This window comes from Leucoraja erinacea, unplaced genomic scaffold (genome assembly GCF_028641065.1).
Source record: "Leucoraja erinacea ecotype New England unplaced genomic scaffold, Leri_hhj_1 Leri_1033S, whole genome shotgun sequence".
Classification (NCBI taxonomy): domain Eukaryota; kingdom Metazoa; phylum Chordata; class Chondrichthyes; order Rajiformes; family Rajidae; genus Leucoraja; species Leucoraja erinaceus.
Window position 1 is genome coordinate 1957 of NW_026575268.1, and position 13683 is coordinate 15639.

Here is a 13683-nt window from a genome sequence, read left to right on the forward strand (position 1 = left end):
CTTTATTCATGGCAACTGGAGGGTCGTAACGTGGAATGTGTGTTAGTCCGGGTGTTTCACACGACAGCGGATAAACAGAACGGAAATACCCCGCGCCCACCCCAGCCGGTATTCAGCCCTTCGACAGACACGGTGGGTGGATCTGAAAAGAGCCGTTGGGTCGTTAGATTGACGTTTCGCTGATTTGTTTGCTCTTACTGCCAGAGGTTGCGCTGCTTTTCTTGGGCCTGGATATTAGGCAGCACCAAAGATCATAGCAGCACCCGCCTCGAGCAATGGTCACGTCTCCCAGCTGCTTGTGGAGCTCCTAGTCGTTGCGGACGGCCAGCTGCAGATGTCTGGGGATGATGCGGGTCTTCTTGTTGTCCCGGGCCACGTTGCCGGCCAGCTCGACGGTTTCAGCCGTCAAATATTCGAGCAGAGCAGCCAGACAGACCGGGGCTCCGGCACCCACCCGCTCACCATAGTTGCCTTTTCTCTAGGAGCCTGTGAACACGGCCCACCGGGAATTGCAGTCCAGCTCGGGACGAGCGTGACTTAGGCTTGGTCTTGGCTTTGCCTCCGGTTTTCCCTCGTCCAGTCAATTTCCCCAAACTTCTGCGGAAAGAGAATGTGGAAATGAAAGATTCTATAGGATCTTTGGTGGAAATTCTCCTGCACTGGCCCTGCTTGTAGCTTCTAGAGAGGAATGTGGTGGGGCGCTTACCATTGGTGGCGCAGCGCTTCATCTCATTGGTAATATGAAATAGGCCAATCGTAGAGCTGCCTCGTTCTCCAATGACCAGACGCCAATAGGAAAACAACCGTCGCTCCACAAAAGAACTGACATTTGAAAAGCCCGCCCAAAAATAACATATATTTTCAGCAATACCTTAGACATTAAGAAATTAATTACACATTTGTGTGTGATAATGGATCCCCGCATCCACAGTTATTCTATGCTGACCCACCTACAAAACACACCGAGTGTGAATTAGTTTCATGGTGAGAGACTCCTAGGAATGCATTCTTACTATTTTAAACCGCAAACCTATGGGAACATGATCGCTCTTTGCATAAACGACATTAGAGTATTGACGGTAGACAAAAATGCTGGAGCAACTCAGCGGGTGAGGCAGCATCTATGGAGCGAATAAAACTATGTTCGGATCAACTATTGACGATCAATTGTCTAATGACTCTCGGAGCCGTCGCAGCAATGTTTCTCGAATAGAAACCGGGACTCACACGTTCAAAACAACAGAATGCAGTCACTAAAAGTCAGTCACTTCACAACTAAAACAGCAGCAGCAACAAACACACAAACATCTTGTTTACGTTAATTCAATCTGAAGGGATGGATCACTGAGAGAAGTGTATGAAGATTGAGACAAACTAACGAGAAAGGCGAGGGTGAAGTTTCTGTTTCAATGAGGTGGGCAGGAATGTACTCGCATCTTGATTATACCGGGTTTGGACGGCTAATTTGATCAAATTAAACAGAATGAGAACTATCGCCTGCGAATGAAATATCGAACCAGTTGCATCAATGCGGTGTCCAAATATCAACACAACACTTTCAGTGAGACGGTGCGTGAGCAGAGCCATTAGGATTTCCGTTAGCAGCGTCAGCGCTGTGTGGGTCGTTACTTGTAGTTGGAGTATGTGGTCGCCGCCTTTGTCCCTCCAACCGGCCTCATCATTATGGAGATGGTGTAACTCAGTGTCTGTGGAAGGACTGATCAGCGACTGAGGGGCGCGCGTGGAAAGTGCGTAATAAAGGCGTTTGTTGTCCTTGAACCCGGAGCGCGTGAGAAAAGGGGGCGCAGAGCGAACAGGGGCTGGTCGTGTACACACCATTATGAGCCGTGTTGGCATTTACATCGAAACCAGTTACACTTGAATGACTGAAGTCAGACTCCACTCCGCAGCAGTCTCTGCGGCATCAATTCAGATAAAACCCCGCAGAAAGATAACATTGATGTAAAAGGACATTATAAAGCCACAGCTCTTTCTTCTGCCGGATTAGTGGCTCTTAAAAGAGCCGTTTGTTGTTGGTGGAGAGGTGTAGTTTAGGCGCGCTCTCCCCGCGGATGCGGCGGGCCAGCTGGATGTCTTTGGGCATGATGGTGACTCGCTTGGCGTGGATTGCGCACAGGTTGGTGTCCTCAAAGAGCCCCACCAGGTAAGCCTCGCTGGCCTCCTGCAGGGCCATGACGGCCGAGCTCTGGAAGCGCAGGTCTGTCTTGAAGTCCTGAGCGATCTCCCGCACCAGGCGCTGGAAGGGCAGTTTGCGGATGAGCAACTCGGTGGATTTCTGGTAGCGCCGGATCTCCCTCAGAGCCACGGTGCCGGGCCTGTAGCGATGAGGCTTCTTCACTCCGCCCGTGGCTGGAGCGCTCTTCCGCGCCGCTTTGGTCGCCAGCTGTTTGCGAGGAGCTTTCCCTCCGGTCGATTTACGCGCTGTCTGCTTGGTCCGGGCCATTCTCCTTCAACAGTGGGAGCACAGTGTGAAATACAGGGACTGAATGACGGAGCCGGCTCTGGGACCCGCTTTTGTAGCGTTGCTCTGGGACCCGCTGAGCGTTGGTGAAGGGCCGGCCCACCAACCACAGCCTCTGAATGGATGGAGCAGAGATGTCACTCACGGTGTCCCATCCCTGCGAGTGGCTGCAGGTTTGTCAGCACCAGGCGGCTGTTTCAGAAGGTCTGAGGCGAGGGGAGGAGGCGATACAGAGATGTGTGACCTGCGGGTGGGGTGGGGGAAGCTCAGCCAACCAGAGAGCACACACTCTATGAGTGTTATTGGTTGAGGATACATTTTCAAATTGCCCGCCAATTTCGGAGCAGCCGGTAAACGAGGCCAGTCTTTTGTCTTATAATTCTGAATTCATTCAGATTCTGTCAACATGACATCAAATTCCCTTAAATAATTGACCGAATTTGCGGCGCGGATTTACAGACCGGATCCCGGTGCAGAGGGAATTTGTCTCTGCCCGTGACTGGAAATAAACAACTGTTACCCGGGGAACGGTTTGGAGTTGACCCTCCTGTTGCTGCATTAATCACGAGGTACATAGGTAAAAGGGAAACTGTCATCGCCTTGTGTATGATATTTTACTGTCGGCTGTCGAGATTCTTTGCATCGCTAATGAACGCGGGGATCATGTTAAACACTTTTGTGTTCAGTGGTTGAACTAAAGGTTTTATTAAAATACATCGCAATCTGTATCCACTTTCATCCCGGGTCTCTGCTCTCTGTGGTTGGCCACAAGAGCCTTACAAGAGCGTCTGAAGAAGGGTCTCGACCCGAAACGTCACCCATTCCATCTTTCCAGAGATGCCGCCTGTCCTGCTGAGTTTAGCTTTTTGTGACTATCTTCAGAGACTATCATCCACGGCAGTTACGCTTGGCGTGCTCAGTGTCGGTGACCGCATCCCTAATCATATACAGAGAGAGGGGGGTGGGAAGAGAGGGACAGCGAGTTAGGAGGATGAGTCCCGGGTTAATTGTAATGATTTCCGCCTCGCACTTAGCCTGGTCCCGGGATCGCTTGAGTTTAGATCAGCTCTTTTCCGATAGAAGTGGGTGGCTCTTAAAAGAGCCGTTGGGTTCTGGTCTTTACAGACAGTGCTTTTTATTTCACTTTTTGGTCGCTGCCTTCTTGGATTTCGCCTTCACCTGGCGTTTTACCGGCTTCTTTGCTGCCTTTTGGGGGGTTTTCGTCGCCGCCTTCTTGGGCGATGCTTTCTTCGCCGCCGTTAGTTTAGCCGCTGGTTTCTTGGCCACAACTTTCTTAGTGGAAACTTTCTTGACCGCTGGTTTCTTGGCCCCAACTTTCTTGACCGCTGGTTTCTTGGCCCCAACTTTCTTGACCGCTGGTTTCTTGGGAGTAGATTTTTTTGCCAGTGATTTCTTGGTCGGGGATTTCTTGGTCGTGGTTTTCTTGCTCTTGGATGTCTTGGCTGCTGAAACCTTCGCTTTCTTTACTGATTTCACGGCCGCTTCTCCCTTGCCGGTCTTGAAGGAGCCCTTGTTCTGGACCAGTAAACCGTTTACTAATCTCCTCTTGATGCACATCCTGATCAGGTGGCCGTACTTGTCCACATCGACGCTGTTGGCGGCCAGACCCTTCTTTATCGCAAATAAAGACAACCCTCTGCGATCGCGACAATCCGCCACAAGCTTGTCGATCTGTTCGCCCAGCTTGAGACCGGCTGCCTTGCTCCGGGCGGGCGCCTTCTTCTTCTTGGGAGCCTTAGTTTGAGCGGTGGGGACGGCTTGAGGAGCCGCTTCAGCGGCTGCGGTCTCCGTCATATCGGCAACTATGCACAAGCTCTCTCTGACACTCAGAACTGAGTGAGAAATGAAGCAAGTGGCGGCGGCACTGAGCAACTTAAAGGCAGCGAGCGGACGGGGCGGAGACATCCTGCTGTCAACTCCCGGCCCTTCCGCCTCCCTGTGTTTCTCTGTCTTCAAAAATCATGTAATTCCAATTAAAATCGGACAGTTCGGAGAGCTAAACTGGCCTCGGTACATCTCTGAGACCGGAATGCTTATTGTCGAGTAAGTCTGATACGAATTAAAGGCAGCGGTTTCCATTTAGCCCCGTTTCACTGATGCACTGAGCGCGTTATCTGTCAACATCACTGACATGCTCGCTGCGTTTCGACAGAAATATCCAAACCAACGTAAACTTTGCAGTTAATTCCCACTTCAGGACTGAGCTGGGAAGTGGGGCGATTACCTGCCACTGATATATTTACACTTTTCACCAGTGGGGCTGGGAAATCCGTCCAAGTGTTCGGACCCACAAACACAGTGACATCAGCCTGAGCCGCCCGCCCCTTTAAACGCCGCCGCTCATCCGAGTCTCTGATCCCTGGATTCGAATTCGTCTCGTCTCTTTCTTACATGAGCGACCCTGTATTTTTAAACAGTCCAACACCGGACACAAACTCCAGTTGTGGTTTCAACAACTCACTGTATGTCTGAAATGTAATGTATTTACTTTTTTATTTAACGGATAGTATTATGGTCACTGTCTCCCCACCGACTCTTCAGTCACTTGCTCTGCCTAATCTCCCAATAGGAGACCCAGGATCGCCTCTCTGTCAAGCCCTTCCACATATTGTTTGCAAAATCTTTCCTGGAATTCCACCCCTTCCATAGCCTCGAATCTATGGCAGTCCCAGTCCCAGAAGTTTAAATCACCTACCAGTATAACCCTGTTATACTTGCAGCTTTCTGCAACCCCCCTCCCCTACATCAGGTAACCCGTTAAGTTCACTAATTCACTAATTCTTTCTGCGTCTGCTTGCGAATTGTTGCAAATCAGGCAGCAGGGCCCTAAGATCTCTGTGAACCTCGGGCCTTTGTCATCTCAGTATTTGGAGTTGGTTTATTATTGTCACCTAGCAATATGCTGTGAGTCGTTTTATTTTGTATATAATGCAGGCACATCGTACAGTCACAAAATACATGAGTACAAAAAGGAAACAAAGTGCAAGGGGCCACAACGAGGTGGATTGGAAGATTGGATTCATATGAAAGGTCTGTTCAATTGTCTGATAACAGCGAGCGAATAGCTAATCTTGAATCTGGTGGTATGTGCTTTCAAACTGTCATATGATCGCCTGACAGCAGAGGAGAGGAGATAGAATGACCAAGTTGTGAGTGGTTGTTGGATTATGTTGGTTGCTTTCCCGAGGCAGGGTGCAGTGTAGATTAAGTTGATGGAGCAGACTGGTTTGTGTTGGACTGGACTGTTTCCACAACTCTCTGCATTCTATTGAGATCCTGGACAGACCTGCAATCTATGATGCTTCTGGATAAATGATTTCTATGGTGGTGCACCAGCAGAAATTGCCAGTCATTGGAGAGCCCCTAGATTTATTTGGTATTCTTTGAAGTAGAGGCGTTGGTGTGGCGCTTATCGTAGAATCAATGTATTTGTACCAGAACAAATAGTTGGTGATATGTTTGCAGAACATGCTTCTTTTCCCCCCCAAATTTGATAATTATGTATTCAGATGTACAGATTCATACATCCAATAAACAGAGCCTTTGGCCCACCACATCAATGCTGACCTTTTGACCCATCTATATTAATCCCATTTGCTTGCATTGGGACTTCATCTTCTGTGTCTTGCCTATATATCTGTATGTCCAAATGTGTCTTACACATGATGACTGTATCCAATTCCACCACCTTCTCTGTCATATGATTCAGATATCAACCAATCCCTGTGTAACAAAAATACCCCTCCCATTCCCTTTAAATTTCCTTATGCTTCACATCAAACCAATCCCCTCATGTTTTTAAAATACTGACCATAAGAAAACAATATTGATTATTTACACTTCCATATAATAATTACAGCACGGAAACAGGCCATCTCGGCCCTTCTAGTCCGTGCCGAAAACTTACTCTCACCTTGTCCCATCTATCTGCACTCAGACCATATCCCTCCATTCCTTTCCTGTCCATATATCTATCCAATTTATTTTTAAATGATAAAAACAAACCTGCCTTCACCACTTCCTCTGGAAGGTCATTCCACACCGCTACCACTCTCTGAGCAAAGACGTTCCCCGTCATGTTACCCCTAAACTTCTGTCCCTTAATTCTCAAATCATGTCCTCTTGTTTGAATCTTCCCTACTTTCAATGGAAAAAGCTTATCCAAGTCAAATCTGTGTGTCCCTTTCATAATTTTAAATACCTCTATAAAGTCCCCCCTTAACCTTCTGCGCTCCAAAGAAAAAAGACCTAACTTGTTCAACCTTTCTCTGTAACTTAGTTGCTGAAACCCAGGCAACATTCTAGTAAATCTCCTCTGTACCCTCTCTATTTTGTTGACATCTTTCCTATAATTGGGCGACCAAAATTGTATACCATATTGCAGAATTGGTCTCACCAATGCCATGTACAATGTTAACATTACATCCCAACTTTTATACTCAATGCTCTGATTTATAAAAGCTAGCACACCAAAAGCTTTATTTCCCACCCTATCTACATGAGATTCCACCTTCAGGGAACTATGCACAGTTATTCCTAGATCCCTCTGTTTAACTGCATTCCTCAATTCGCTACCATTTACCATGTACGTCCTATTTTGATTTGGCCTGCCAAGATGTAGCACCTCACAATTATCAGCATTAAACTCCATCTGCCACCTTTCAGCCCATTCTTCCAAATGGCCCAAATCTCTCTCTGTAGACTTTGAAAATCTACTTCATTATCCACAACACCACCTATCTTAGTATCATCTGCATGCTTCCTAATCCAATTTACCACACCATCATTCAGATCATTGATGTACATGACAAGCAACAGTGGACCCAACACAGATCCCTGAGGCACCCCACAAGTCACTGGCCTCCAACCTGACAAACAGCCATCCACCATTGTTTAAGAGGGAACTGCAGATGCTGGAGAATCGAAGGTTACACAAAAAAGCTGGAGAAACTCAGCGGGTGCAGCAGCATCTATGGAGCGAAGGAGATAGGCAACGTTTCGGGCCGAAACCCTTCTTCAGACTGATCGGGGGCGGGGGCGGGGGTGGGTGGGGACAAGAAAGGGAAAAGGAGGAGTAGCCAGAAGGCTGGGGGATGGGAGGAGACAGCAGGGGGGCTAAGGAAGGGGAGGAGACAGCAAGGACTAACAAAATTGAGAGAATTCGATGTTCATGCCCCCGGGGTGCAGACTCCCCAAACGGAATATGAGGTGCTGTTCCTCCAATTTCCGGTGCTGCTCGCTGTGGCCATGGAGGAGACCCAGGACAGAGAGGTCGGAGGCGGAGTGGGAGGGGGAGTTGAAGTGCTGAGCCACCGGGAGCTTGGTTATTGCGGAGCTTGGTTATTGCGGACCGAGCGGAGGTGTTCGGCGAAACGATCGCCCAACCTCCGCTTGGTGACATACAAAAAGTAATCCTCCGTCAGTTTCGCCACCTCCAACGTGACCCCACAACTCGCCACATCTTCCCATCTCCCCCCATATCTGCCTTCCGCAAAGACCGCTCCCTCCATAACTCCCTTGTCAATTCTTCCCTTCCCTCTCGGTCCACCCCCTCCCCGGGCACTTTCCCTTGCAACCGCAAGAGATGCAACACTTGTCCCTTTACCTCCCCCCTCGACTCCGTTCAAGGACCCAAGCAATCGTTCCAGGTGCGACAGAGGTTTACCTGCATCTCTTCCAACCTCATCTATTGCGTCCGCTGCTCTAGATGTCAGCAGATCTATATCGGTGAGACCAAGCGGAGGTTGGGCGATCGTTTCGCCGAACACCTCCGCTCGGTCCGCAATAACCAAGCTGACCTCCCGGTGGCTCAGCACTTCAACTCCCCCTCCCACTCCGCCTCCGACCTCTCTGTCCTGGGTCTCCTCCATGGCCACAGCGAGCAGCACCGGAAATTGGAGGAACAGCACCTCATATTCCGTTTGGGGAGTCTGCACCCCGGGGGCATGAACATCGAATTCTCCCAATTTTGTTAGTCCTTGCTGTCTCCTCCCCTTCCTTAGCCCCCCTGCTGTCTCCTCCCATCCCCCAGCCTTCTGGCTACTCCTCCTTTCCCCTTTCTTGTCCCCTCCCACCCCCGCCCCCGATCAGTCTGAAGAAGGGTTTCGGCCCGAAACGTTGCCTATCTCCTTCGCTCCATAGATGCTGCTGCACCCGCTGAGTTTCTCCAGCATCCAACTGGGGGTGAGTGTGAGGGGTTGGTGATCGGCAGGCAGCACAGCCTTGATGGCTGTCTCTAGATTGTCCCTGTCGAAGCGGCCATAGAAGTGATTAAGCTCCTCAAGGAAGGAGGCGTCGCTGGATGTGGGGGTGGTGTTGGAGGGTCTGTAGTCCGTGATGGCCTGGATGCCTTGCCACATGCGTCGGGGGTCGGAGTTGTTGTTGAAGTGCTCCTCAATCCTGAGCTTATGGCAGTGCTTGGCCTTCCTGATGCCCCTCTTCAGGTTAGCCCTGGGTGAACTGTAGGCTCGAGCATCGCCTGTCCTGAAAGCGGTGTCCCGTGCTTTCAGCAGTAGCCTGACCTCGCTGTTCATCCATGGCTTCTGATTCGGGTATATGGTCACCTGTTTGAGGGAGGTGACACTATTGATGGTGGAGTTTATAAAGTCCAGAACAGAGGATGTGTAGGAATCAATGTCCGTGTGGGAGTCAAGGGTGGCCTCGGCTGCAAACGCCTTCTAGTCAGTGTTTCCAAAACACTGCTGAAGTGTGAAGTCCGCTTCCTCTGACCAGACTTTAACTGTCCTCACAGTTGGTTTAACCCGTCTGATGAGTGGGGAGTACTTAGGGAGCAGGAACTATGAGACGTGATCAGACTGACCAAGGTGGGGGAGGGGGATGGCTTTGTAAGCTTCAGCCATGTTGGTGTAGACTTTGTCCAGTGTCTTGTCTACTCTAGTGGGGAAGGATACATGTTGGTGGAATTTGGGGAGTACAGTTTTCAGGTTGGAGTGATTGAAGTCACCCGCAACAATGAAGGCTGCCTCAGGGTTGTGAGTCTGTTGTTTGCTAATGGCAGTATGCAGCTCTTTCATTGCAAGTTTGGCATTAGCATCAGGAGGGATATAGGCTGCAGTCACAACAGTGGAGGTGAACTCTCTGGGCAGATAGAACGGTCTGCATCTAACCAGGAGGAACTCAAGGTTAGCTGAGCAGTGACTCTCGATGATGGTGGAGTCCGTGCACCATGCTTTATTTACATAAATGCACAGGCCCCCACCTCTGGTCTTACCGGAGTCTGATGTCCTGTCCGCTCAGAGTAAATGACGCCCCGATAGCTAGATGGCGCTGTCAGGAACGTCAGTGTTGAGCCAATACACCCCTATAAGTATTGCTACACCTTTCCCACTTCTCAGTTCGACCCAAATAGCCTCCCTAGACGAGCCCTCTAATCTATCCTGCCAAAGCACTGCTGTAATATCTTCCCTGACAAGCAATGCAACACCTCCACCTCTTCTTCCAATCCTATCACACCTGAAGCAACAAAATCCTGGAATATTTAGTTTCCAATCACAGCCCTCCTGCAACCATGTTTCACTGATCGCCACAACATCATACTTCCAGGTGTCAATCCAGGCTCTAAGCTCATCCACCTTTCTTACAATGCTCCTAGCATTAAAATATACACATTTAAGAAACCCACTGCCTCTTATTCTCTGTTCATTATCTTTTTCTTCATTCTCCCCTACATTTTGGGTCCGAGTGCTTCCCTTCTCTGCCTCCTGCCTCACACTCTGTCTACTAGCTTTCCCTATTTGAGTCCCTCCCCCCAACCGTTTAAAGTCTCCCCAGTGGCCTTTGCAAATCTCCCCACCAGGATCTCTTTCATTAATTTTTCGCTGATCTTTTTCATTGCTACTGCCTTGGAAACAAGATTTTATGTTGTTCAAGTATCCGTCTTGAGAAAACAGTTTCTATTTTGCTTCCCCAGTTGCAGATTTTACACCAAAATGTCTCCATGAAGCCAGGAAACAATATGAGAGTCATGTTTTTTAACTTCTCCAGTGACTTTACCACCATCCGGCCTGCACTGCTAGGCAGCAAACTGACGATGATATGGGTGGATGCTCCATTAGTGTCCTGGCTCACCAACTACCTGACTGGATGACCACAATGTCAGGCTACAGAATTGTGTCTCGGACATGATAGTGAGCAACACGAGGGGCTCACATGGGACAGTCCTCTCTCCCTTCCTGTTCAACATCTACACCACGGACTTCAGATATAACTCGGACTCTACAATTGTGGGCAGCATTAGTGAGGAGAGGGAAGCTGAATACAGAGGTGTTTTCAACAACTTTGTTGGGTGGTGTGGATTAACTCACCCAATTTTCTAGCAAACGGTGGTAGCCAGTGACAACTTCTTCGCTGTTGTGTGTTGGGGCAGCAGGGCGAAGGCCGCAGACGCCAACAGGATTAACAAACTCATCAGGAAGGCTAGCTCCGACCTGGGGGCAGAGTTGGATTCATAAGAGGTCGTCTTGGAGGGGAGGATGCTGCAAACAAATGTAGGTCCCTTGCAGTCAGAAACAGGTGAATTGATCATGAGGAACAAGGACATGGCAGACCAATTGAATAATTACTTTGGTTCTATCGTCACTAAGGAAGACATAAATAATCTGCCGGAAATAGCAGGGGACCACGGGTCAAATGAGATGGAGGAACTGAGTGAAATCCAGGTTAGCCGGGAAGTGGTGTTAGGTAAATTGAATGGATTAAAGGCTGATAAATCCCCAGGGCCAGATAGGCCGCATCCCAGAGTACTTAAAGAAGTAGCCCCAGAAATAGTGGATGCATTAGTGATAATTTTGCAAAACTCTTTAGATTCTGGAATAGTTCCTGAGGATTGGAGGTTAGCTAACGTAACCCCACTTTTAAAAAAGGGAAGGAGCAAATGGAAAACGGGGAATTACCAGTTAGTCTAACATCGGTAGTGGGGAAACTGCTAGCGTCAGTTATTAAAGATGGGAGAGCAGCACATTTGGAAAGTGGTGAAATCAATGGACAAAGTCAGCATGGATTTACGAAAGGTAAATCATGTCTGACGAATCTTTCGAGGATGTAACTAGTAGAGTGGATAAGGGAGAACCAGTGGATGTGTTATATCTGGACTTTCAAAAGGCTTTCGACAAGGTCCCACATAAGAGATTAGTATACAAACTTAAAGCACACGGTATTTCGAGTTCTGTTTTGATGTGGATAGAGAACTGGCTGGCAGACAGGAAGCAAAGAGTAGGAGTAAACGGGTCCTTTTCAGAATGGCAGGCAGTGACTTGTGAGGTACCGCAAGGCTCAGTGCTGGGAACCCAGCTATTTACAATATATATTAATGATTTGGACGAGGGAATTGAATGCAACATCACCAAGTTTGCGGATGACCCGAAGCTGGGGGGCAGTGTTAGCTGTGCGGAGGATGCTAGGAGGCTGCAAGGTGACTTGGATAGGCTGGGTGAGTGGGCAAATGCATGGCAGATGCAGTATGATGTGGATAAATGTGAGGTTATCCACGTTGGTGGCAAAACAGGAAAGTAAACATTATCTGAATGGTGGCCGATTAGGATAAGGGGAGATGCAACGAGACCTGGGTGTCATGGTACACCAGTCATTGAAAGTAGGCATGCAGGTGCAGCAGGCAGTGAAGAAAGTGAATGGTATGGTAGCATTCATAGCAAAACGCTTTGAGTATAGGAGTAGGGAGGTTCAACTGCAGTTGTACAGGGTCTTGGTGAGACCACACCTGGAGTATTGCATACAGTTTTGGTCTCCTAATTTGAGGAAAGACATTCTTGCCATAGAGGGAGTGCAGAGAAGGTTTGCCAGACTGATTCCTGGGCTGCCAGGAATTTTATATGAAGAAAGACTGGATAGACTCGGCATGTACTCGCTAGAATTTAGAAGATTGAGGGGGGATCTTCTAGTTCAAGTTCAAGTGAGTTTTTATGTCATGTGTCCCTGATAGGACAATGAAATTCTTGCTTTGCTTCAGCACAAGAGAACATAGTAGGCATTGATTACAAAACACATGATTAAATATACTGATGAACTGCAAATAACAGATAATGGGTTATTAATGTTGAGTTTTGTCTGAGCCAGGTTTAATAGCCTGATGGCTGTGGGGAAGTAGCTATTCCTGAACCTGATCGTTGCAGTCTTCAATCTCCTGTACCTTCTACCTGAAGGTAGCAGGGAGATGAGTGTGTGGCCAGGATGATGTCGGTCTTTGATGATACTTCCAGCCTTTTTCAGGCAGCGACTTCGATAAATCCCCTCAATGGAAGGAAGGTCAGAGCCGATGCAGATTCTATGGAGCGAATACAACTATTGACGAGATCCGCTTGACCCCACCACGCCGAGCACCCTCTTAATTAACCCCTTTGTCCTCCTCCATTGAGTTCTAAATTTTACGGTTCTTCTCACAGTCCTGGTGTCGCTGTTACGTTCCCGTCCTCTGCACTGACACGGAAACTTTATCTTCTTATTCCCTCTCAGCTTGTCTCTGTCTCCAAATATTTCACCCACAACGTTACATATAGAGCAGACTAATATGAACAAGGTACTGCTGTTGATGTGGTTTAATTGCTGTGGTGAACATGATGTATTAACTGTAACCTCCTGTGTTGTAAGTCCCCTGAAATCTCTTCTTATCAAGATCACTACAAGTTCTCGGTCCTTTCACTGAACCAACTTTTACACCTAAGTGAGGATTTGACCCCGGTTTATGAATAATAACCTGTCCATAACCTAATCCCCTTTGCATAAAAATCCAACCGCTGTTATGTTCCATGAATCGTATTTGTTTCGAATGGTTACCAGGTGAAATTAATGGGAGGTTACATTCCCAGAAACTCCTATCAGATAATTAATTCACTCGCAGTCTGTATTGTAAATGGATCGGGAGCAAGTGAAGGGTGCAGTGGCTAAACCACATTCACATATTTATAATGTACTAGACTAAGTGGGACCAGTTGGGCTGGTCACCCAAAGCAATATTCCAGCTCACCACCAATTCCAATATTGCTCGCCAGTGGGGGGGGGGGATTTCTGTTGCACTAGTATGGGTGTTGTGGGCTGAAGTATGTTGTTTCCAGAGGGCTAGTATTGACATTGTGGGCCGAATGGATTCTTGGGCTGGCAGCTCAGTCACTGAGGCCTGGCAGTACAGTCACTCGGACCTGCCAGGC

The 13683-nt window shown here is 48.4% G+C and overlaps 1 protein-coding gene across 1 annotated transcript; it reads right to left on the reverse strand.

Moving 5' to 3' along the window:
* Window positions 1-3565: 3565 nt before the first annotated feature.
* LOC129715145 (histone H1-like) lies at window positions 3566-4378 on the reverse strand. The gene has a single exon (XM_055665012.1). The coding sequence runs from the start codon at window positions 4295-4297 to the stop codon at window positions 3623-3625; it is 675 nt and encodes a 224-aa protein (XP_055520987.1). The 5' UTR covers window positions 4298-4378; the 3' UTR covers window positions 3566-3622.
* Between the last annotated feature and the right edge of the window lie 9305 nt (window positions 4379-13683).